Source organism: Larimichthys crocea, chromosome XII, assembly GCF_000972845.2.
Source record: "Larimichthys crocea isolate SSNF chromosome XII, L_crocea_2.0, whole genome shotgun sequence".
NCBI lineage: Eukaryota > Metazoa > Chordata > Actinopteri > Sciaenidae > Larimichthys > Larimichthys crocea.
In genome coordinates, this window is record NC_040022.1 from 10,989,334 (window position 1) to 11,012,203 (window position 22,870).

Here is a 22,870-nt window from a genome sequence, read left to right on the forward strand (position 1 = left end):
CAACATGGATACAATAAAACAGATTTACTGAGCGAGCACCAATCAGGGCGTTACCATATGTTTTCAATTCAGCAGGTTATTTACCATCGCTGACTATGAAGATTTGCACAGAACTCTTTTGTTTTAGAAGCAGCTTGTGCATGTCGGGCATAGAACGGAGAGCAAAAGAAAGTTCTGAGACTCAGCCTGGTTAAACACTCGAGTGCACACGCGGGAAGGCTGTGCTGGAGGAGACGGTGAAGTCTGCCATCAACAGAAAAGAAAACCGAATTAAAGGTTTTATCAACAGGAGGACGAACATGCTCTACTGCAAACTGAAAAGTGATTTCTACACCATGCTGATGGCGAAAAATCAATCAATCTCCTCCTCCCATAATACAGAAGGAACCCCCTGAAATACATAATGCAATAATGATGTTTTCATTTTGGTGTAGATTTGGTAAGTATGCTGTTATAGCAAGAAAGCATTCTTGTAAAAATAAAAATCATTTGGTAGAAAATGTGTCATTAAAACATAAAAAATAATTACAAATTACAAAATAACAAATAGAATGTAAAAAAACAAAAATTCCTAACATTTCATTAAAGGTCCAGTGTGTAAAATTGGTGCATCCATTTTCATGGAATATAATAATCATAACTATGTTTTCATGCATGTATAATCACATGAAAATAAGAATCTTTTTTTTTGTGTGTGTGTGTTACTTTCTCCTTTTATATCTACAGTGGGAGCAGGTCCTCTTTCATGTTGAAACACTGTGTTTCTACAGTAGCCCAGAACAGACAAACTAAACACTGACTCTAGTGAGGGTCTTTAAAGTGTTGTTTCTCTTTACACTAGGAAGGTGAAGGTGATGTGAGGAGATTACAATGCAGTAATTACACCACTAGATGCAACTAAATCCTACACACTGGAAACAATTAATCCATTAACTAATTAGTTGCAGCCCTACAAATATTCTAAATGGTGACTGCTAAATTCATTGCAGCCGCGAAATTTTACAGAATTAAATACTATCAATTAATAGAAAAAAATAATAAAAGGAGTATTGGTGTGACCAGATTTTACATGTTGAAAAATGCTTTCTGAATCTACCAAGTGCAACAATGTGCAGTGAATCAATCCCTAAAGGCTTCTTAAATTTCATCTTGAATATGTGGGTCACATGTAGACACTCACGTTATATTACGATACAAAGTCACTATTTTTCAGAAGCAGCTGGATAAATGAGCCTAAGCTCCTCCTCCTCTCCGTCTACACCTCTGTGATGTAAGCAGGCCGTGGGACCTAGGGGACGCCGGGGCAGCGGCTGCCTCCACAGCGCCTGTTATGTAACTGATTTTCCCTCAGATTGAGGCAGGCGGCGGGAGAGAGGGAAGAAGGAGGGGGAAGACTGGTTTTCTTTCCTGTCTCTCCCCCCTTACCCGCCCCCCTTCAACTCAGCTCGCTATACATTAAGCCTCAACCTCAGAAAACCAGGACACTGCCTTGCAGCAATGAGCTATGGGAAACGGACAGGAAGGGGGAGGAGGAGGGGGGTGTTAGGAAGGGACGTCAAAGGAGGTCATGTCTGGCTGCGGGGAGAGATTATAGCTTCGTATGTACACATGGAGCATTTTTACATGGACTTTCTTTGGTTTGAGAGTCATATTTTCTTTATGATTTCTTTACATAGTCATAGCCAGATATATTTCTTCAGTATTATATGATGTTATTGTAATCCTGACAGGCGGCAGATACCTGCCAAACGGATATTAAGGCCATTCTTTGCATCGTTTCCCTTCAGAGCATTTATTAAATATCATATCATGGCTTGTAAAGCCGCTTTAAAAAATAATGCCTACTAAGACAAATTTCCCTTTTCATATGAGAAGTCTGAGGGAAGCAGTCATAAAGATAATAAATCTCTTGAGAGGTTGCAAAAAAAAAACTAATAAAAAGCACCAGCTTCCTAAATCTTAACTGGGTTACTGGGGGAAACTCGTGTAAACAGCACGAGTGAGAGTGATTCCTGTGTCATTTTATGTAGGCCAGTCTGCCACGCGACAGGGAAATATCATTTATGGTTGCACATTCATTCTTTACATGGGAGCTTTCCTCCTCGTCCACCTCTCCGGCGTTCTACGTGACGTTAAAATGTCGGGTTAGGGGTAGTGTGAAGTCGTGGATGATTCTCTGATCTGATGTTTGGTGCCAGTCACCTACCCCGACCAACAGGATGTCTTCAGCTGCAGCTCTGGATAAAGAAAAATGAGTCACACAACAACGTCCGACTGGTCCACAAGCGAAGCAGATGATGATGATGATGCTGCCCTCATCCTGCAATTTAAAAAAAACACAAAACAAATAAAAAAACACAGTCCTTATTTTGACTATATGTTTAACCACACACACACACACACACACACACACACACACACACACACACACACACACACAGACAGAATGCACTGACTGTGTGTAACTCAATACATGATATCATACATATACACCACGCCTCAGCCTGCAGGAGCAGCAGCGGGGCTGGGAACCATATTTCATATTTCATGCTGACCTGTAAACATGCATGATTCATATCAAGTGTCCAGGAGCGATTCAAGCACACTTTGGCACACTTTAGCACACATGGGCCCACTTGGATATGTCACAGCAGAGTAAATAGTATATATATATATATATGCATGTGTGGCATCTATAGCCTGCATGATGGCACAAAGCCTGTTCCTGTCCTGACCTCGACCTTAACCGTGAACTCAGACCAACCTGAACCGGCTCCCTCAGTGGGACGACAGTTAAAGGAGCACATGGCAGTCATGCGGGTCACTTTCTCTCTCTCTCACACACACACACACACACACATAGACAGGGGTACATACAGGGCACTGGCCCGGCAGTATCTGTACAGTAAAGCAGGCCGGGTTGACGTGAGGACAGGACTCACGTTATACCGCCGCCCCGCGAACAAGCCTGCACTGTAACCCTATTTCGGCATAATAGTGTAACTGCACTGAACTGACACACTCACCAATGCTCGGCTTATGGTGCAAAGCCGCCTCCTGTACCGTCATAAAGCCCGTAAACGACGAACAGCCGCACTAATACTTGAAGAAAAACAAGAGCAGAAACATGGAGCGATCCCCGCGAAGAAGCGTCTCTTAAACGGCGTAGCTCGCGGCTGTCTCCCGGCGGTGGCCCCCCCTCCTCCTTCTCTTTTTTCAGTCCGCTCACAGGTGCGAGGAGACGGGAGCGCCGTGTCTGTCAGGGACTGCCAAAGCCACAGCCACGGTCTGCCGGAGAACTCCACGGCGTTTATTTGCTTTCTGTGCTGGCTCGGTCCTCCCCCCGTCCTCCTCCTCCGCCTCCTTCATGTACAGTACTGGTGGTGAATGCGGGTCAGGGGAAGGGAAGCTGCCGCCGGGGGTTGCTCTTGCTTCACCAGGCTACGCAACGCCCTCTACCGGCCGGAGAGGAGCATCGCCGCAGGGGGTTGCATAATCCCGAGAGCCTGGGAATTAAAGGGGACTCTCACTCGTTTATCTATCAGCAGCACTCAGAGTAGTAGTGATGGGAAAGCAAACATATTATCGACTTAAGCAATGGTGGATAACAACTAAGTACTTATATTATGTAGTTATTTTAATTATATGATAATACTTAACTACTCTTTCTTTGACCTCTGCTCTACATTTACCTGACACCATTTGATTGTTGGTACAAAACATCCAGTTTAAAAGACCTTTTCTCTTTTTACAGCAGCCATTTTGACATGAAATAGTAGGTAAACGCAGGTGTTTCCAAGGATACTAATTAAGGATTTTAATTAGTTTCATTGGAAATACCTGTGTTGACCCCATTGCTGTTTCTAGCTGTTTGGGGGTCCCTATGCAAGATGCTGCTCTGTTTTGTCAAACTCTGATGATCTAAAGCGATGCAACAGTCCGTAACATTTTAAGAGAAAAACAATCTGGAGTACATTAATAAATGCAACGGATGCAGCATGTTCCTGAGAAATGTTTATGGTAAACTTTGGATCTGTTTCTGTGATTATGGTATGTAGATGTTTGAGGCCACTGCACAAGATCAACATCAGCAAAAGCTATTATCTATAACATGCAAGTGCCAACAAAAATTTTGCTGAGGCTGAACTTGCAGCTTGGGGGGCCTGGTGACTGCAGGGCCCTGTGCATCCGCATAGTCTGCATATAGCAAGAAACGTCCCTTGTTGACCCTACTATTTCACGTCAGAATGGCTGCTGTTTCTATTGTCCTTTAAAATATGAAGATAATCCCATAGAATAACACTCAATGTAAGAATGTGAAAGGGGGTTTACTGGTAAAAGATAAACCTACGGAGAATTATCAGCTGAATCTCCAGTTTACTCTGTTTCATGGAGATTTACAGCGAATTTCAGCTCATTGGTTAGCTGTGAAAGTGACAAATTATTTGCATCTGAAATGTTGTGCAGCAGAGGTAGAAGGATGGAAACAGCTGAGTGAAGATTAAGTGGTTAAGTACTGCAGACTTCTGTTGAGTAACAGTGAGGTAATGAGGTTAAAAATGAACTTTAACCCACATTTTCTGAGCATGAGAAAAAGGAAAGCTACAGGAAGTAGCCTGACAGAGATGAAGCAAGCAGAGGTGGAAGTGAAGTGGAGGTCACATACTGTGAGTGTTGTGCTGACAATAGCCTTGGGCACGAGTATGAAGTATGAATTATTAACTGTGTCATGTGTCCAAAATTTATTGCTTCTGATGGGAATGGTGAAGAGTAAGGAGCAGAGATTCCACAGATACATATTTGTAGTTTTGCTCTGTTTATGATCTGATTTTAGACCCAGTTAGGACTAAACCTGGTTCTGGAGATCCAGTGAGGTGACTTTGACTACAACCAATATTATAAAGAGTACGGTCTAGACCTGCTCTGCATGAAAAGTGTCATGAGATGACTTTTGTTATAAAGGCGCTATATAAATAAAATTGAATTGAAATTGAATTGAACCTTTTTGATGGGACCCATGGTGTGTTTACAAGGATCTACAATATCACCATGTTTATGAGATTGCATTAAGTGCTCATAATGTAATAAATACAGGTTTTAAAATCCTGTTGATACTACACTGACTTCGTGACATCAAGTAAATGGTGGTGCGAGAAGTATGGAACGCTTTATGGTACTAAGTCACACACCGCCAACTATTTGACTGATTTTGGTGAACTCTGCTCCGCCTCAACTCTCTGTGATTTACAGAGTTTCCTGATGGACAGTGAAGTAAACTGCTGCCAACTGTAGCTGCTGTTAGCTGTTTGTTAGCTAGGCAATGCATCTTTAAGTACAGTTTTGAATGCAGGACTTTGACTTTTCCAGAAATGAATTGCAACCCTGGGTAAATCATCTGAATATTTTATTCACTGCTGAGACTTAAAAGTGCAATCTCACTTTTACATTACTTAGCGTGTGTAATTATTAATTATTGTGATATTTTCACCTGGCAAAATACCAAAAATCAGTGGCAGAAGAAGTACAAGTAAATAACAATACAACAACGTAAAAATACTCATGATGCAACAGAATGGCTACATTTTGCGTTACAATATTCTATACAATAATAACTTATTACCATATACCGTTTGGTAGTTAACTAATGCACTATTATATTACAAAATGATGTTTTATATGTAACACATCATGAGTACAGTATGCAAAATCTTCAGTAACAATATTGTATTATCTTGTATTTTCCTTGTGTTCTGAGATTTATGTTTTTGATCTATGGACTTATTGATGAGTTTGTGTTTTGTACTGGCTCTTGTGTATTTGTTGTTGAGTTTTATGTATGTCAAAAGAGCTTATAGCGTATAGCTTAGGCCAGTGGCGTCACTAGGCCTATTTTAGGGGGGCTTCAGCCCACATCACTGAAATTCCAGTCCATGTTTTCCATGTGACCCTGCTCACTGCCGCTTGCGTGTTTACCTCTGAAGTACACAGAGCAGAACCTCACAGCGGCAAGAGCAGAGCGCGAACGCATGGGTGAAGGATGGACATTAGAGCCTTTTTCAAGAAAGTAAGCATTCATCACTGCTGGTAGTAACACTTAGCTAACAGCAGAAAAGTTCCATGTAATTAATAAACCAAAATGTTCCGTGTTTGAATCCCAGCTGGCCAGCTCTGAAAGTTCCTAGCTGCTGCTAGCTAGTTGAGATGACTTCTGTTAACCATTCCCGCTATTCGTTTCCTGACCGTGGTCGGGAAACACAGGGGAGATCCGTCTTCTCCAGGGCCGAAGTAGTTTCTCCGGGGCGAACTCCCAAGATTCGACTCCACACTAGTGCACGGGAGTTAACCATCGTGATGGCCTGGTTTATGAAGATGTTGGTAAGTCTAGGGTGGTGGTTAGAGAACAGTCTTCTCCTGTATAATGTTTCCATGATGATGAGTTATGAAACACTTGCCCTCTTCATTTTGTGCAGGTATGTATGGCACCTGCAATTGTTTTTATTTGTATTTTAGCACAATTTAAATGGTGTTGTTTAGCTGGTAAAGCAGCTGAAGGTGTATGGAGGCGTCATCGTCTTAGATTAATCAATTGATTGACAAAGCTTTAATTGGTGCTCTGAAAAAAATTTCGGCGCGCGCAATAACTTTTCTCCTCTATGGGCTAAGCCACATCAGTTTCTTAAACCTAGTGACGTCCCTGGCTTAGGCTATAAATGCAGTGATGTGTTGCATTGGCTACTGCCATATACCTGTCACTATACAAATATAAGATGAAAACATAAACTATTAAAATAACTGCTGCCAGGCAAATGTAGTGTAATGTAGAGTAAAAAGTACAATATTCCCATAAATGTGTTGTTTGCTAATGGAGCAGAAGTACCTCAATACTTTACTTGAATACAGAATTGGAGTAAATGTATTGATTTAATTTTCACCACTAAAAATCAATATCAATATCAATATATCTGTCAGTGTATGTCTCTGCATGTGTCTATCGATCCATCAGTAAATAAGAGACCACACGAGCAGCTGGAAGTTTCTTTTTCTTGTACATCTATGCTTTTTATTGCAATAATACATCTGCATGTTGATATATATTTACACAGACCACACACACACACACACACACATCGTCATCATCATCGTCAATGGACAAAACAAAATAAGAACTCTTGGACAATAAGCACTGAACACGTGACACATGAGAAAACCCCCCATAAATGAACCACACAGGATTCAGATTCACACACACACACACTTAAAACACACACACATGCTCACATTCAAAACCTCATTCTGCCACCACACACACACACACACACACACACACACACACACACACACTGGACACATGCAGCATTTAGCCCTCCACACATGCACACGAGCGGACACAAGCTCAATTTGAGATAAGTACTAAAGGTCTTTTGAGTGGATGTTAAAAGTGCAGAATCTTTTTTTTTTCATTAACACTGATGATGCCATAGCTACACTAGCTAGACTGAACTGTACTGTACGCGTCACAGACAGACAGGCCAACAATCCAACATTTTCACTATTACAGTAACCTGGTAAATCAACAACTCCGGAGCGCTATGGGAAGAAGACTCATACTGATATAGTACGAAATAGACTGATCATGTAAAGTATTCTCATTATATACTGTATTTTGTCTATATATACTATGTACAGAACATGAACAAGTTTACTGTATATTTAAAGGGCTTACATTTACACATGGAACAGCTTCTTTTTTTTCTTCTTTTTTTTTTATAGCCACTACATATTCACTAAAAGCCTCTCATATGAGTCCCTTTCACAATGTGTACAGCGACCCCGGAGGAGCTGCATGTGAGAATGCAAATGTCCGAATCAGATGGACGGGACATTAAACGGACTTCACCCGACCAGCTCCCTGGTACAAAGCCCACTTGAATGAATAAAGGAGGTCATTGTCCGGAGAATTCACAGTGAGTGAGTGAGTGGGCGTGCTGATGACCTTTCTATCACGCGGCAGGCACGAAATCAGATCGACTACAAACATCTGAGGGCGAAGACGAAGGGTACTTTTTGCATTGTGTCTTGCCTCCTGTACTTTCTACCCAGGTTCAGGGTTAGGGTTAGGGTTAGGGTTGCATGCTACATATGTGAAAGGGTGACTCTGAACAATGTCTAGACCTGATTCTCCAGACACTGCCCAGAGTTCATATGAGGAAAAGGCTACAGTTTCACATCTTAAATATTCAAAGGGCTTCGGGGTTTGAGTCAGTCTTATGCTCGTACTGTTCTACGGCTTGTGTTTGTGAGGATACATATCACACTAACGATAACTATCTTTAGCAGGACAGGGATATGCAACAAATACAGTAAATACGATAGAGAAAAACATACATGGCTTTTTTTTGTGATTTTTTTGCACGATGCACAAAACAGCATTTTTTTTACAATCATCTATTGCAGTTTCTTTACAGATAATAGATTTGTAACAGTACAACTTCCAGTGGTTTTCTGCCATATGAAGCGAAGTTGAGGATAATGATGAGTAGGAGGACGGTGAGACGTGATATCGCCTACAGAAAAACATGCTGAGATAAAGAGGACATGTGTTTCCTCTCTTTAACCATTGGTGTATTTAGATTAGATTTAGATAGACAGACAGACGGATTGATCACTGGGTGGATGGAGAAGCGGATGATCTCTTCTTCTTGTCCTCCGCTCCCTCATTTTGTCCCATGGGTGGCTTGTTGATGGCGAGATGGTTGCTTCATTCCTCCGTTCCGTCTACTCATAGAAGCTGCGATCACTAGAAAAATGAAGAAGCAGAAGAAGAAGGAGCATTTGTGTTGCGTTACACTTCCCCTAATAGACTTCCTTTTTAAGAGCGGACATCTTTTTTTTACAACCCTCAACAGGCTCCAGTGTACTCACACAACACCAGCACGTTGGTGCTGGGCGGTGTCTTGAGTAAAAGGAAAAACGCTGAGCAGGATTTAAACGGCTATAAAACAAGAAGACATAATCCATCACTCATCGACTTTTTGACACCACTGCACTCTTGATCCTGTGTTTGGAGGGCTGAATAGATTTATTTTACATTTCATAATATCATGGCAGTCCTTAATCCTAAACTCTAAACTCTCCATCCAAAAAATGGTATTAAAAGATTTCACTGCAGCTACCAGCTCTGGGATTTACAGCAGGAATGAAGTTTAGGGTTGCACCAGCTACTTTATTTGTAAAAGTCAGTACTAGATTTGTGTTTTTTTAAAGTTAAATATAAAAAAATATATATTTCTTTCACTCTTTGATCTAAATGCATCACATACTAGTAAGCTATCATTAGCATCAGTCATTTTTGTTAGCTATAAAAACTTCCACTGGTGGCTGTGTACATCCAGTCCATCCATACTGGATATAAACATTCAGTAATGAATACAAAAGAACCTGTGTTCTTGTGTGTGATTTATGAGGTGTAACCCATTTGAATTCAGTAATGCTTTAATCTCCATTCAAAGACCTAATTATCTAATTACCTAATTAGCTTACAAAGAGTTGTTGCAAAATCGTGAAATCTTATATAAAGCATAGCTGAAAACTACATTTAAAATATGCAAGCTAAAGTATGTTAAAAAAAAAACCCTTATAACTAGATAAAATCACTCCGGTTCAGAAAAGAACACAAAAGTACTGCAGTTCTGTGAGTCATAAAACTTGAGGCTTGCAACAGTGAAATAAAGAGGAAGGGGAGTAAAAAAACGCAATGATTTCATGATATTTTCAAGGCCATGTTAAGTAAAGTCAACGAATTACCAAAGCACAATGTCAAGGGTTAGGGCAGGCTTATATAGTGTCAGATACACTGGGTGAACAAATTTCACAATGAGATGTAGAAATCCATTTTGCCGAAGAAATGGATGTGAAGATGGAAGGGCACGTTCAAGACATTTTAAGCAAGACTGTTTTTTACAAGAGGAATTCAGAAGAAATAAAGCAGGTTCTCTGTTCAATGACTTTGACTTTCTCAGCCTAATATATGAGCAGCGGTTATGGTGGCTAATTTTTTAGCAAACGCAACATAGTCTTGCTTTAAACTTTGAAGTGAGTTCAATTTCATTTTGAAATGAATTGTGCAAAATGAAAAATTTGTACCCTCAGTGTAAACGTACATTTAAAATGTGTTGTACACACTAGAACACAGTTTTGAAGTTGCTACTGCGACCTAAATCCAGGTACTGGAGGAAAATGAATGTGTGGATGCTAATCTAATAGCTAGCTAGACAAGCTACAGGATTTGTAGTCCTTGAGGTGCACGTCTAATTGCTTTGCTGTTGACCTTACCAGTGCACAGTGAGAGCGACCGACAGCTTAAATTCGGATTTGATCGCCTTCATTCACCCTGGTGATTGCAAAATAAAGCCATATAAATAAAGTGTGGAAATACAATACATCAATATGCATTGTTGCGTGACATTACTGAGTCATATTCTGCTCTGTGTATGATGTTTGTGGAAAAACAAAATTAAGGGAAGAAGGAATCACAAACATGGCTGAAGACGAGGTGAAAAAGAAAAAAAAAGAAGAAGGCTTCGGTTGATGGAGGCTGACAAGCAACGACAAAGAATGTGACCGCAAAACGGTTGTACTCACGCCCCCTCGTCTCTGAGCAGAGACAGGAACTTGGTCACTCTGTAGTCCTGATCCATCTGGAGAAAAGAAAGCAGAGACTGAGCAATACACAAACAGGAGTACAGGTAATTGGCAGTGAGTTCTTCAGACCATCAGGTGGTTGCTAAGTGAACGGACGTGTGGTGTGAAAAGGGTTAATTGCGTATGTCACAGTGTGTCATTGTGGGAGAGTTGGCAGTCCCCGAGCAGGTCAGCCAACATGGCAGCATACATGGTGCGATGAGTAAGAAACATACGTAGTTATGGCCCTAATCAACCACATGGAGTGTTTATGCCAGCGCTGGCCCTGTGTGCTAACAGGAAGTTAATTGGGCCCCCCTGGAGGAAGTTTCAAATCTGGTGAATATACTCTACGGGTCCCACAATGCAGAAGCCATCACAGCTCATGGAGGTCACTGTGCGTAAGTACCTGCAGTGACATCTCGATGAGCACAAGGAGTTTCTTGATGCCGATCCAGACTCGCTTCCCTTTGAGCTGCTGCGCGATGCTGGCCCGCTCTTTGTCCGTGAAGCTCCCCAGCAGCTACAAAAAGACAGTAAAGAAATGTGCAAATGAACCTTCAGAACCTCCAAACACATCGCAAATAAAGAAGAGGAAAACACACACTCAGTGGTGTTTAAACCACTTGAGTCTCATCATTATTCACTAAGTGAATGCAGTTCATTCCCTGCATACATAAAGGTCACTGAGTTGGATCAATCAAGGCCGTGTGTGAACGTGTGTGCTCTTGAGAGCGGGGGGATGGTTTCTTCGCTTCATTCATCTGTGTGTCCTTGTATGAAAACACAGTCGTGAGCATCTTTACCTCTCAGCAACCAGATATATTGACTGCTTTAATGAGAATACTCCTGACTCCGTGATTACCTCTAAAGCGTCGACTAGCTGCTCCCCGGTGGAGATGTTGGGGACGTGGATGGTGGTGCTGAAGGCGTCCAACATCTCCATCTCCTGCAGCACGTCCTTCCTGCTGGTGGTGCCGATAATGAGCAGCTTCCGACCCTGCAGGAGGAATAAATGACTTTTTTTTTTGCTCTGTCCTTTGTTAATTACACCACATGGGACATTTCATTTCTGTCACGAGGGAAGATTCATTTGTCAGTTCAGGTTCAATATTAATACTAGTATGAACAGCTGTAACCACAGGCCCCTATAGATCTTCAATTCTGAATTTTGGGTCATGGTTACGTAATTCTGACAATTCTTTTTGTTGAATGAAAGAAAGTAAGCAGAGAAACAAGAAAAAAACAAAAATTATTAAAATTTTAATAAAAAATATAAAATTTTCTGTTGAAACAAGAGATAAAATATCATGTGTTAATATTTTGTTCTCATCCGATTATTACATAATGTTCTTAAAGGAACAGTTCACATTGTGAGTTAGGTGAAAATATCAAAACCACTTTTGTATCCGTCCATGAAATATGAAGCTACCCTTAGCAGCCAGTTAGCTTAGCTTAGCATCTTTCCAGTCTTTATGCTAAGCTAGGATAATTGATCTTCTTATCTGACTTGCTACAAGAAATTCCGACCCTGTCTGTTGAGTGTAGCTCCAAGCCAGATGCTGAAATATTTCGCAAATATTAGTGAGTTTCACAGCTCCCACTGGAGCCACCAAAGGCTTCATGCAAATATTTCAGGAACCTGAAACCTACTCACTAGGATACATTCATTGTTGTTTGTTGACAGCATCACATTAACGTTATGTATATACAGGGTAGAGATGCACCTTTGGTGGAGCTTTCTTCAGCAGCACCAGCAGAGCCTGAAGGACCAGGTTGGAGAAACGGGGACCGATGGGGACGTAGTCCAGCAGACGCTCAATGTCATCCACCACCACACAGCTGAGCTGAGACTTATAGGCATCATCAAAGACCTGAAACAGATGGAGGGAGGGAGAGAGGGAGGGGAGACAAATGAAGAAAAAGACAAAAGAAGACGGGCAGGGAGGATGCATGAAGGCATCAATTGATAGAGGAGTAATTAAACAGATCAAATAAGCTGCGTTAAAAACACACTTACCTTTTTGATTGCCTGGCACTTGGAGATCTCTGAGTGTCCAATCATCTTGTCTGGAGAGCAGATCTTAATGAAGGGGAACTGCGAGTCCTCTGCAATCTTAGCTGCCAAGGCCGTCTTTCCGCTGTGAGGTGGACCTGAGGGTGTGTGTGTGTGTCAAGAGGAGAGGAGGGATGCAATTTACTGCCTGCGTGTGTTTTTATTTGTATGTGTGGAGCTATTGAGTGGGTGAAAGCTCGGGTGTTTGATCATTAAGTGCTCATTTTGCCCAATTTGAATACTTTCACATTTAGTTGTAGAGATTCAGGGGAACTCATTAAAAATGGTCTTTAGACTAAGATGGCCTGCATGTATCTGGATTGCAGGAACAAATAGACTCTCACCCTCCAGCAGCACAGCCACCAGTGGTGTGCGATCACTGTTCTTGGTCTGCTGCACCAACAGCTCTCCATCGTCCAGGACGTGAGTGACTGGATCACCCCATTTGATAATGCCGTTCATGATGTAGCTGGAGTAATCCTCCTGGTTTGTACCAAACGCCTGGATGAAAGCACGAGGTCGTGTTAGGAACTGTTTCGGATTCTGTGTTCTGTGATCAGGAACATGTAAAAAAAAAAAAAAAAAAAAAAGATCTGCTACATACAGGTTTGATGTCATTGTTGAGGGATCCCATGAAGTCATCTCTGGTGACCTGCAGCTTCTCTGCCCTCTCCATGTCCACCTCCACTGTAGATGTAGCCTGGAACAGAACACACGTCAGGTTTGAGGTGCGCTCAACTGATTTTACGCGTCAGAGTTCAGTTGAATGTTTCTGTGGCTCTTGACGTGCCCCGAAATGATCACATCATGTCGTTTTATGAGAGGAGAGCATTTCTGCTTCTGGATCCACAGCAGATATTTACTCTGTCTATGACATGTGCATGACTTTCTGCTTATAATCCCACAATACAATGCAGCACATTGTATAAATAGGAAATGAAATTATTACAATATCAGTTAAGGATCAAATACATTATAATCTAACATATACATGAACGCAATAAGTAGCTTACCTTCGGAATCGAGTCTGTGGTGAGTTTTCATTCTTATTTACAGACTTTATGGGTTATGGTTAGTGCTGCATGTCTTATACTCTCAGTTATGGTCAATCTTTTGTGTAAATGAAAATATAAATATATTTGAAACAGTTTAAAGTTTTTTGCCTCAATGTCTGCAGGTTGTCAATACATTATAATCGGATCATGGAGCGTGATCGAGGTCCACTAACCAATGAATTTCTATCACATCTTATAGCCGATTCTACTTGCTGCAGTCATGTGGAAGCTGTACGCCTTCCTGTCGTTTTTTGTGTCTCTCTGGCTCTTCCTCCCTGATGCTGCCATGTTGTTCCGTCTCCTTAGTGGTGACGATACTGCAGCCAACGCCACTACTAGTCTTGTTATTCTCTTGTGGAATATCTGTTTGTACTCTGCTTTTGTCTCGTCACTTCTTCACACCTGCACTTTGGATATCTGCCACCACCTGCACCACCCACTCACCTGCACATTTCCCTCTTTGTGAACTCAATAAACTGTGTTTAAACCATCAGCATCCCATCCCCAACGCAACCTTTGCATATTTGAAAGTGCCAAGTGACCTTGATGTGTCGGTTCATGGCGGTGGACTGAGCAGCCCTGACTAATCCCTCCAGCTCAGCACCGCTGTAGTTCTTAGTCTCTGCTGCCAGTTCCTTGATGTCGACGTTGGGAGCGAGCAGGTTGAAGCTTCGCATCTTGTTGGTGTGAATGGTCAGGATCTGGACACGGCCCTTCTCATCAGGGAGACCTGGAGGTCAGATGATAATGAGACAGTGAGGGCCAGAGGAAGAGGGGTGGAAGGAAAAGATGGACATGGGTATGGAAAGGTGAGGAGCGATATGTTGAGAGGTTGGAAGGAGTGACGAAGGACGTGATCAAAAAATCCTGGACCAATCATTGCTCTGCGCATACATGGACACACCCCTCTTATTATCATATATCATTTTTTAAAAATAGACAATAATGAGAGAAAAGGAAGGAGAAAAGACTTCTGTCACTTTCTTCTGTCCGGTTTCTATGGAAACTCATTTAAATGGACAGTTGGTCCGATTATTTTTCTGCTCTTGTTAAATTCCCAAACTACAGTTTATAAACTAAACTAACTTCTCACTCGCACATTTAAGAAGTCTTCATGAGAAACAAAACATTTCAGCATGTTGAAGTCAGAGGGACACTAACTTTAAGCAGACGGTCACGCTGAGTTGTTTCTACAGAAAACAATGAGATTAACACTCACTGATTTCCATCTTGACCTCAAACCTGCCGGGCCTCATCAGGGCATCGTCTATCAGGTCAGGCCTGTTGGTCATTCCTAGAGAAGAAGAGGAAACAACACTGAGAGGAAAGACAGGAAGTAAGGAGGAAAGAAGTATGTAACCAATGCTGGCTGTATCATCATATCATATTTTTCCAAAACCCTAAAAACAAAGAGAGACAAAGGGTATACGTCATCACAATTACTTTAAAGATTTGTAAATAAAAGTTAAAAATACATCTGTCCATTTTCTAATTTGATCACATTGTTGGTGATTTATTAATATTTTCTAGCAAAAACTATACGATTAATGTGAATTCTAGGAATGTTGAACAGACTACATTCATCAGGTTTGGTGAATAGGACTTTTAAGAACAACCTCGTGGAAAAAAAGGTACGATTTTTTTTTACATGAGGCCCAATTTACTGACCCAAAGCTGTCAGCTGATATTTAGTATTTTGAAAGTTTGCCATCTTCATAAGTAAGTTCAGAAGATGGACGAAACGTCCAGTAAGCCACCAGGAGCCTTCAGGGCAGCTACAATACTGCTTGGTACAGGTTCTCCAACATCTACAGAACTCTACTGGAGAGATGATGTCCCATCGTTTTGCTCCAAAACAGCATTTTAATCAACATGGACCATAAAGTGTCATTCATCACTAAAAATGTGCGGCACTTCAAGGTTTACAATCAGACGGCCTTTCACAAAAGCGATTTGCTGCAAATGGCGACACGTTCCACGAAATGGACGACGCCTGCAAATGACAGAATCCTACAGACACGTGTGAAACGTGCATCTGCCCTCCGATCATGCAACTGGTGATGATGTGAACAGGGTGAATCAGTCACTGACCGATGACCAGGATGTTGTTGAGTTGCTCGACACCATCGATCTTAGACAGGAGCTGGTTGACTACGGTGTCGTGCACGCCCGTGCTGCTGGCGCCCGTGCCTCTCTGCTTGCAGATGGCATCCAGTTCATCAAAGATGATGATGTGGAGGCCGCTGTTGGCTCCCAGCTGGAGACAGATTCAAAAAAAGAATTCAGTGTTGCTTTTTTTAATGAAACGTATCACGTGAAAAAAAAAAAAAAACTACACCGAGCGTCTCTCACCCTCTTCTGCTCTTCCTCTGCATCGGCGAACAGTTTGCGGATGTTGGCTTCGGACTCTCCCACATACTTGTTCAGGATCTCTGGGCCGTTTACAACCTTCGGCTCACGGGCGTTGAGCATCTTGCCGATCTGCCTGGCCATCAGTGTTTTACCACAGCCAGGAGGTCCAAACAGCAAGATGCCCTTCACGTGTTTACAGCCTGGAACACAGAAAGAAGGAAGGGATGACCAACGGCAAAGAAAAGAGATAGAAGTAAGGAGAGAACAGGAGAAATCAACCAATTTAGGTTGGCTAAGGTTTGCTTATCCAAACTAAATGTTTAATACATAATATAAAATACATTTTTTATTTTCACTTGTTGGTTCAAACAACAATAAATTGACAGTAAAACCCAAAAGCAAATCATGTCAAATGAGGGCAGAGAGATCTCAAATCTCATAAATACAGAGAAAAACAGAGACAGATTGTCTCGTAATGAGCCAACAAAAGCATGGTGGACATTAGCACAAAAAACAAAGGCAATCTGGCATGATAGAAAATACAAAAAGTGACAACAAACATGTGAGGATAAAGGGGGTTCTCACCCATCTGCTCCACGATGTCTGGAGGGAAGACTCGGGAAGCGAAGGCTCTGCGGAAAATGTCTGAGAATTCCCTGTCCAGACCTCCAATTCCCATCTTCTCAAAGTTCCAGTCTGGGTTGATGATTGTCTGTCTCGCCTCCTTGGTCTTTGCCTTTCCTGTTTAAAACCCATAAAGGAAACTTTTTTACAAGAAGGTCACAGATATGTATTTTAAAGCAAGTGACTACACAAGGTCAGAGGAAGATATTAATAAAGAGAAAGTTCAACCCTGTAATGATGTGAATGTTTGAGGATGTTATCAGACAGAAAGGACAATTACTAATGAAGACAACACACTGAGAGAGAACACCGCAGTGTGTTCTTACTGCCATCTTGTGGATAAAATAGATAAGACTGCCTCCAGATTAGATGACAGCACTCTGAGTTTACCACTATTTAGTGGCACATTTTCCCTTTCTTAGCTGCTCAATGAAGTTTTAGGAAATAATATTTATTTTATGTAAGAACAGATAATATGTGGTTCACAGAGTCCACTGTTCCAAAGTGAGCTAGATCATTCTACCCTGGTACCAATCCTGGATTCGCTAACCTCACTTACACGTTCTGGACCTGTCCTGCCCTTACTTTGTTCTGGAAGTTTATTTGACTCATTCATCTGTCATCACGTTGGCCGAAATCCTGCCCTTACCCCTTAGGCCATCTGTAGGCCTGTTCAGGGTACCTGTTAGGGAGGCGTACCATTCTGTTGTTGGGTATAGGATGCTTTATCCTTTATGAAATTAGAGAATATCAAATACTCCAACAGAAAATGTCTTTAAATTTGACAACCCCTCCCTCCCTTCATCTGAACACTGCCAAGAAGTGAACAGTTCTAGTTCATTTCATTAAAATATTTGAGTGTGGTCACTTGTTTAATTCAAACTTTAAAACAGCTATTTGAGCGGACTGTTTGTGGCCTCATCTCCTCGCCATGTTTGCAGACAGAATCCATGTTATGATGGAGGCTTTGCCTTCTTCCTGCTGCTTCCAGTTGGTTTTACCTCCCTTGTGTGTCGGTCTCTCTCTTTAACGTGTGTGTGTTGGTTGCTGCCACAGCCACCTATTATTTCATGAAGGCCCTCTTTGAAGATAAAATGAATTGAAGAACCTTGGAACAAATTTCATAATCAATAGACACCCAACTTTTCTGATGAGTCACCCATGGAATCTCTTTTTCCTTTAAGCTGGCAATGTCTTGTATTTATAATTTCTTGTCTAATCTGCAAAACTCTTTGTTGGAAGATGTGAGATCTGCATGGGAGAGAGAATTTGGGGGCTGCAGAGCAGTGGAGAAAAACCCTGGAGGGAGTTTGTACAATCTGTGCCTGGCACGGCCTCATTCAGTTCAGTGTGCTGCGTCACCTTCATTCCCCTTCAGGTTAAACTCTCTAAAATGGTCCCAGATGTAGGGTCTACCTGTGACTGTGACAGATAGACATTATGATCTACCTCTACAGAACACTCTGACAACGTCCTAAACGGTCCACTTATTAAAGCTTAATCTTCAAAATCACTATCAGATGGTGACTCAGCCGGATCCTGTGATAGCCATTTTTTGGCATATCACAAGATGACAACCATAATCTCTCTGGAACTAAACTCAAAGTAACAAAGCTTTGTTAAATTGATCCTTCTCTACTGGAAGACTCCTCATCCACTAAGCTCAACTCCCCATCTTCCAAATGAAGTAAGTCAGATTTATTTATTATCCTTAATCTATTTATTTCTGTTACACACCACAATAGAATAATAAAGTTTTCTTTTTGTACTGTAGCGTGGCTGTTTTTATATTCCAAAGAAAGACAATAAAAAAAAAAGCCAATACACTTTGAACCCTCTTGGGTCCGAGCAATTGCCTGCGATTGCAGGGTCCATAGATAGGACCCCAGAGGGTTAATTATCATTTGCTCTTATACTTGAAAATGAGGCTGATTTAGCTGTGCAGGCTAATTTTCATCTGCAGTCCCCGGCAGGTGATGATGACATGTGACAAACATTAAAAGAAAATATACAGGAGCACATAAACGCAGAGAAATCATGAAACAATGATGCAAACAAGAGCCCAGATTAAGATAGGAACCAATCTGGAGGTGTTGTTTTTCCTTGTTTCAGTTACATTTCTCTTTGTATAGCAACAAATCATAACAGAAGTTATCTCATGACACTTTCCATACAGAGCAGGTCTAGACTCTACTCTTTATATTACAGAGACCCAACAATTCCAACCATGAGCAAGCACTTTGCAGCAGTGGCAAGGAAGAACTTCCTTTTGTATAGTTCTGTGGGTATAATGTTCCAGAACAGTGCTACTTGATTTTAAAAGGATGATTGACTAAAAGGAACGTTTTATAGTTCCAACTACTACCCAAGAAAAAAGGAACGTACCAACTAGTGTGAGGGATGAACTCTCCGCCTTCTCAAAAATCACCTGGCTGTTGCCCACCATCAGCCCGATGTCGATCTGTCACAGAAAACAGAGTCACATCAGTACAATTAGCTTGCACTATTTATGGGAGCACATTCCTCTAAATGTATTTTTACATTTGCATGTGTTTTTGTCCGTAGAGGCCACCATATTAATGTACCTAAATAATTAATGAGCACAGTGCAATAAATTGGGGGGGGTAGGATGCATGTCTGTTTTTCAGTGGCACCGGTCGTCAGATGGTTGAGGATCAACACGATGCTTAAATGTGACATAAATTATTCACCAGGAGTCATTAAGCTGCAGCGGTACATGGCAGAGACATGGCATATCATTTAAACAATCAATCCCCCTGATTCATTTGGAGAAACGCCTGACTGCACCAGAAACGCAGATGATACACAGACCATTATGTTTTTCACTTCTAATCTGATTCTCAAATATGCGTTAATTAGAGTTTAATTATAGAGGGTGAGCCACGTTAGTCTAGTTAGTAACAGAGCTGCATCTCTACTTTTGTGAACAATCTAAGGCTTCTGAACTAGAGGGAATAGAGCCAAGATCAACAAAATTAAGACAAACCTGTTATCCGAACAGGACAGACAGAACTCATTTCAGAAAGTAAGTCTAGTTTTAGAAAGGCCTGTGAATGTCGACACTGTGAACGTTTGATTGCATTGGTTAAAAAGTGTTCTGCGTGTGGTCAGGTACCTTCTGTTTCTTCCCGGAGGCTGGTTCTCCTTTGAGGATGCTGGCATCCATGGCTTCGATGTCCTTCACCATCAAGCCAAACAGCTTGTCGCAGAAACTGAACACGAGCTGGAGGAAGGCGAGAGGGCGATCAAAAAAACGACACAAAACGTAAGCAAGCAAAATATGTGTGTTCTTCCACGTGTGTGTGCGTAAGTCTAACTATACTGAAACCTGCTGGGTAACAGAGAAACCCTGGTTGTTGAACTGTTGGATAAACTCGGCGGCCATCTTGTCTGAGTCGTAGGGGGAAGAGTCGGTACTTTTCTTTTGCAGGAAGTCAATTTCGATTGTCATGGCGCCGATGCACTGCCTTGACTTGTCAAAGTTGTAGTTGGACACTGAGGGGACAGATAAAGATGAATGAATCGGAGACGTTTATACACAGAATACAAAAAAAAAGTAAAAACACAGACAAGAAATACTACAGTATAAATAATGAGATCATTTATTTAACTCCCGTCAGGCTTTATCATATGTCTGTTAATATTCCAGATGTTTGTTCTAAATGCTCGTATATTTCACTGTCTATGGGAGTGTCTGATCCAGCCAGTGACCTCTGTTGTCTCAGAAGTTACTAAGAACTCAAAATGTAATTTGCCTCTGTTATCACTGCGTACTGCACATGTGCCATTCAAAATTGGACAGCCTGACAGGTGAAGCTACAGTACCTAAGGAGGGCGGGGCTTGGCAAATGTCAATTACAGCAAATTTGCAGCAATCAAATAAAGAATGTTTTACCTTCCACCTCCTGACCAATGGAGAGTCCGGCCCATTTCCTCTACAAGAGAGATAAGAGATTAAGAGAGACTGAACATCGAGCCAACAGAGAGTAATTAACAGTGTGTGTGTGTGTGTGTGTGTGTGTGTGTGTGTGTGTGTGTACCTGTGGCAGGCTGAAGGCGATGCTTCCAGGTGCCACAGTGTGGTGGGTCTTGACTGTAAACACAAACTTGTGGTTGGGCGTGGTCTTCACAGTCACATGTCTGCAGAGGCAGGACACGGTTGGTTATTACAGCGTCATCGTTTCTTGTTTTGTAATGACTATATGATAACAACAATGATACATTTTATTTAAAAGTGCTTTTTAAAGTATTTAGAGACACCTTACATAAAAAGAGCATCAAATCAGCAAAACAATATGAAAAATGAAATATGCAGTGTAACGCTGCTGACTCATCTCAAAACAAAGAAATGTATCTTCTTTGACAGCTTTCTTCTTCTTTATTTATTTGTACCTTTTGTGGATTCCAAATATTGGTTAATGCAGCTTTAACTTGCTTTTGATACATTACAGTGCTGCAGGAGGTGAGGAACAAACGCCAACACACTGTATGTCAGTTAAATAGTGCCGTATGCGCGGAGACCACAACTTTTTCATAAAGGCATTATTAAAGAGCTGTGATTGGTTAATCCTCAGTGGTTACTAGGATACCATCTTCTTTTGTGATCAGCCACAGCGGTTCCAACGAGGCTCATCGAGAGAGTTCATTACAGGTCAGCAGGTAGAAACAGATTGTGAAGAAAAATATCTTCTAATGTTGATGTTTAGCCATGCATTACATTACATCATTGCAGCGGGTGTTTAACTTTACTGTGGAAGTCATGGCTTTAAAAGTACAGCATCTTGCCATCAGACTATGAATAGCTGCGCATGCTGATAACAGAAAACGTGATTTTAAATAATCAGCATCAGTGTTCAACCTAAAGATTTTATACTGACATATTCCGAGCATGCGTAAGAGTCAGTTGCCATGGCAGCAAACATATAGGATGAACCACGTTAATTTTAAGACCTGTCAGGTGGCTTCAACTTGGAGTAGAATGAATTCTTTTATTGCCTTGGATAATCATTAGTTTACCTAAACCCTCTGCTGTTTTTCAGCGTCGGCTCTTGCTCGAACACGAAAAGAGCTGAAAGCAGCAGGAACACGATAACATCCAAGTCTCTGAATGCTGATCACGCCGAGTGCCAAACCAACAAGAGAGGTTTTTATTTCACAGTGACACAAAATAGTCTGACAGGAACAAAATAACACACAAGCTGTGCGTGCAATGTTTGCACATTGTTTTTTTTTTTTTTACACTTTATTTTATTTAGCGGATTAAATGTGATGACACTAAAGCAGAAATGGTAGCACTCGATCTGACAAGTTAGTTTCTGTTTGACGCTTTATTTACAGCAAAAGTATGTAAGTAAGTTATAATTCTTAAAATTTTGATTCCATTAAGTGATTTTTTTTCTGCAACAGAACGTTTTTACATTATATTCCTTCCCTACATAGTATTTCTTGCTGCTGGCAGGGTCCGCCGAGGTATACACAGAAATTGTTGCATGGGGGTATTTCAACAATTGTTCTGAATGTTTTCGCACTGATAGAAACCTCCTTTATTACTATTAGTATTTTTTTTGGTGGTGGGATGAGAATGAAACTCACAGCTCATACCTAAATTATTATACTTAGACTCAGGCTGAAAAGGTGATGTATTTTTTTAAATCTAATTATTGCAGCTTTAATTATCATTATTATAATATCCAGTGACACTATCACTGTAATCACACAGTGCAGGTTGTGCAGCTTCATATCAGGTTATTGACTGTGACCTTCCGGATGAATGATGAGGTGATAACGTGGGTGGATGGATGGATGGATGTGTGGACTGATGAGAAAATGATGGGAGAGACACGCGGGTGTGAGCGTATTGACAAACGTAACGATGAATAGGTGATAATGACGACTCACTGTCCTGACTGCAGATCCTTCTCGCTCACCACGGCACAATTAGTCAGCGACAGCTCATCTGTGGGGCATCGTGCCGCTTGCATGGTCTGTGAAGAGAAAGACGGAGGAGGAGGAGGAGGAGGAGGAGGAGGAGAAAAAAAGCAATGTTTAGAATATATCGAGCGTGACATTTTATATTTCAGAA

General features: G+C 41.4%; 2 protein-coding genes across 4 annotated transcripts in view; both read right to left on the reverse strand.

Moving 5' to 3' along the window:
- LOC104926829 (thyroid hormone receptor alpha) overlaps window positions 1–3,459 on the reverse strand; it is a 100,409-nt gene extending 96,950 nt beyond the window's left edge. For both annotated transcript variants that reach the window (XM_019261701.2, XM_027284844.1), the window contains exons 1-2: window positions 3,027–3,459; window positions 2,207–2,320 (exon numbers count right to left, since the gene is read on the reverse strand). The gene's annotated coding sequence lies outside the window, so the exon portion shown is untranslated. The remainder of the gene's footprint in view (window positions 1–2,206; window positions 2,321–3,026) is intronic.
- Window positions 3,460–7,354: 3,895 nt separating this feature from the next.
- LOC104926831 (vesicle-fusing ATPase) overlaps window positions 7,355–22,870 on the reverse strand; it is a 39,769-nt gene continuing 24,253 nt past the window's right edge. For both annotated transcript variants that reach the window (XM_027284837.1, XM_027284838.1), the window contains 19 exons: window positions 22,687–22,772; window positions 20,829–20,928; window positions 20,684–20,723; window positions 20,117–20,283; window positions 19,904–20,011; window positions 19,153–19,228; window positions 16,729–16,884; window positions 16,144–16,343; window positions 15,883–16,048; window positions 15,011–15,085; window positions 14,334–14,521; window positions 13,341–13,436; window positions 13,081–13,237; window positions 12,701–12,834; window positions 12,408–12,554; window positions 11,546–11,680; window positions 11,090–11,203; window positions 10,642–10,697; window positions 7,355–8,797 (listed from right to left, as the gene is read on the reverse strand). In XM_027284837.1, the coding sequence (XP_027140638.1) occupies window positions 8,776–8,797; window positions 10,642–10,697; window positions 11,090–11,203; window positions 11,546–11,680; window positions 12,408–12,554; window positions 12,701–12,834; window positions 13,081–13,237; window positions 13,341–13,436; window positions 14,334–14,521; window positions 15,011–15,085; window positions 15,883–16,048; window positions 16,144–16,343; window positions 16,729–16,884; window positions 19,153–19,228; window positions 19,904–20,011; window positions 20,117–20,283; window positions 20,684–20,723; window positions 20,829–20,928; window positions 22,687–22,772 (2,223 nt within the window). In that variant the 3' untranslated portion in view covers window positions 7,355–8,775. The remainder of the gene's footprint in view (window positions 8,798–10,641; window positions 10,698–11,089; window positions 11,204–11,545; window positions 11,681–12,407; window positions 12,555–12,700; window positions 12,835–13,080; window positions 13,238–13,340; window positions 13,437–14,333; window positions 14,522–15,010; window positions 15,086–15,882; window positions 16,049–16,143; window positions 16,344–16,728; window positions 16,885–19,152; window positions 19,229–19,903; window positions 20,012–20,116; window positions 20,284–20,683; window positions 20,724–20,828; window positions 20,929–22,686; window positions 22,773–22,870) is intronic.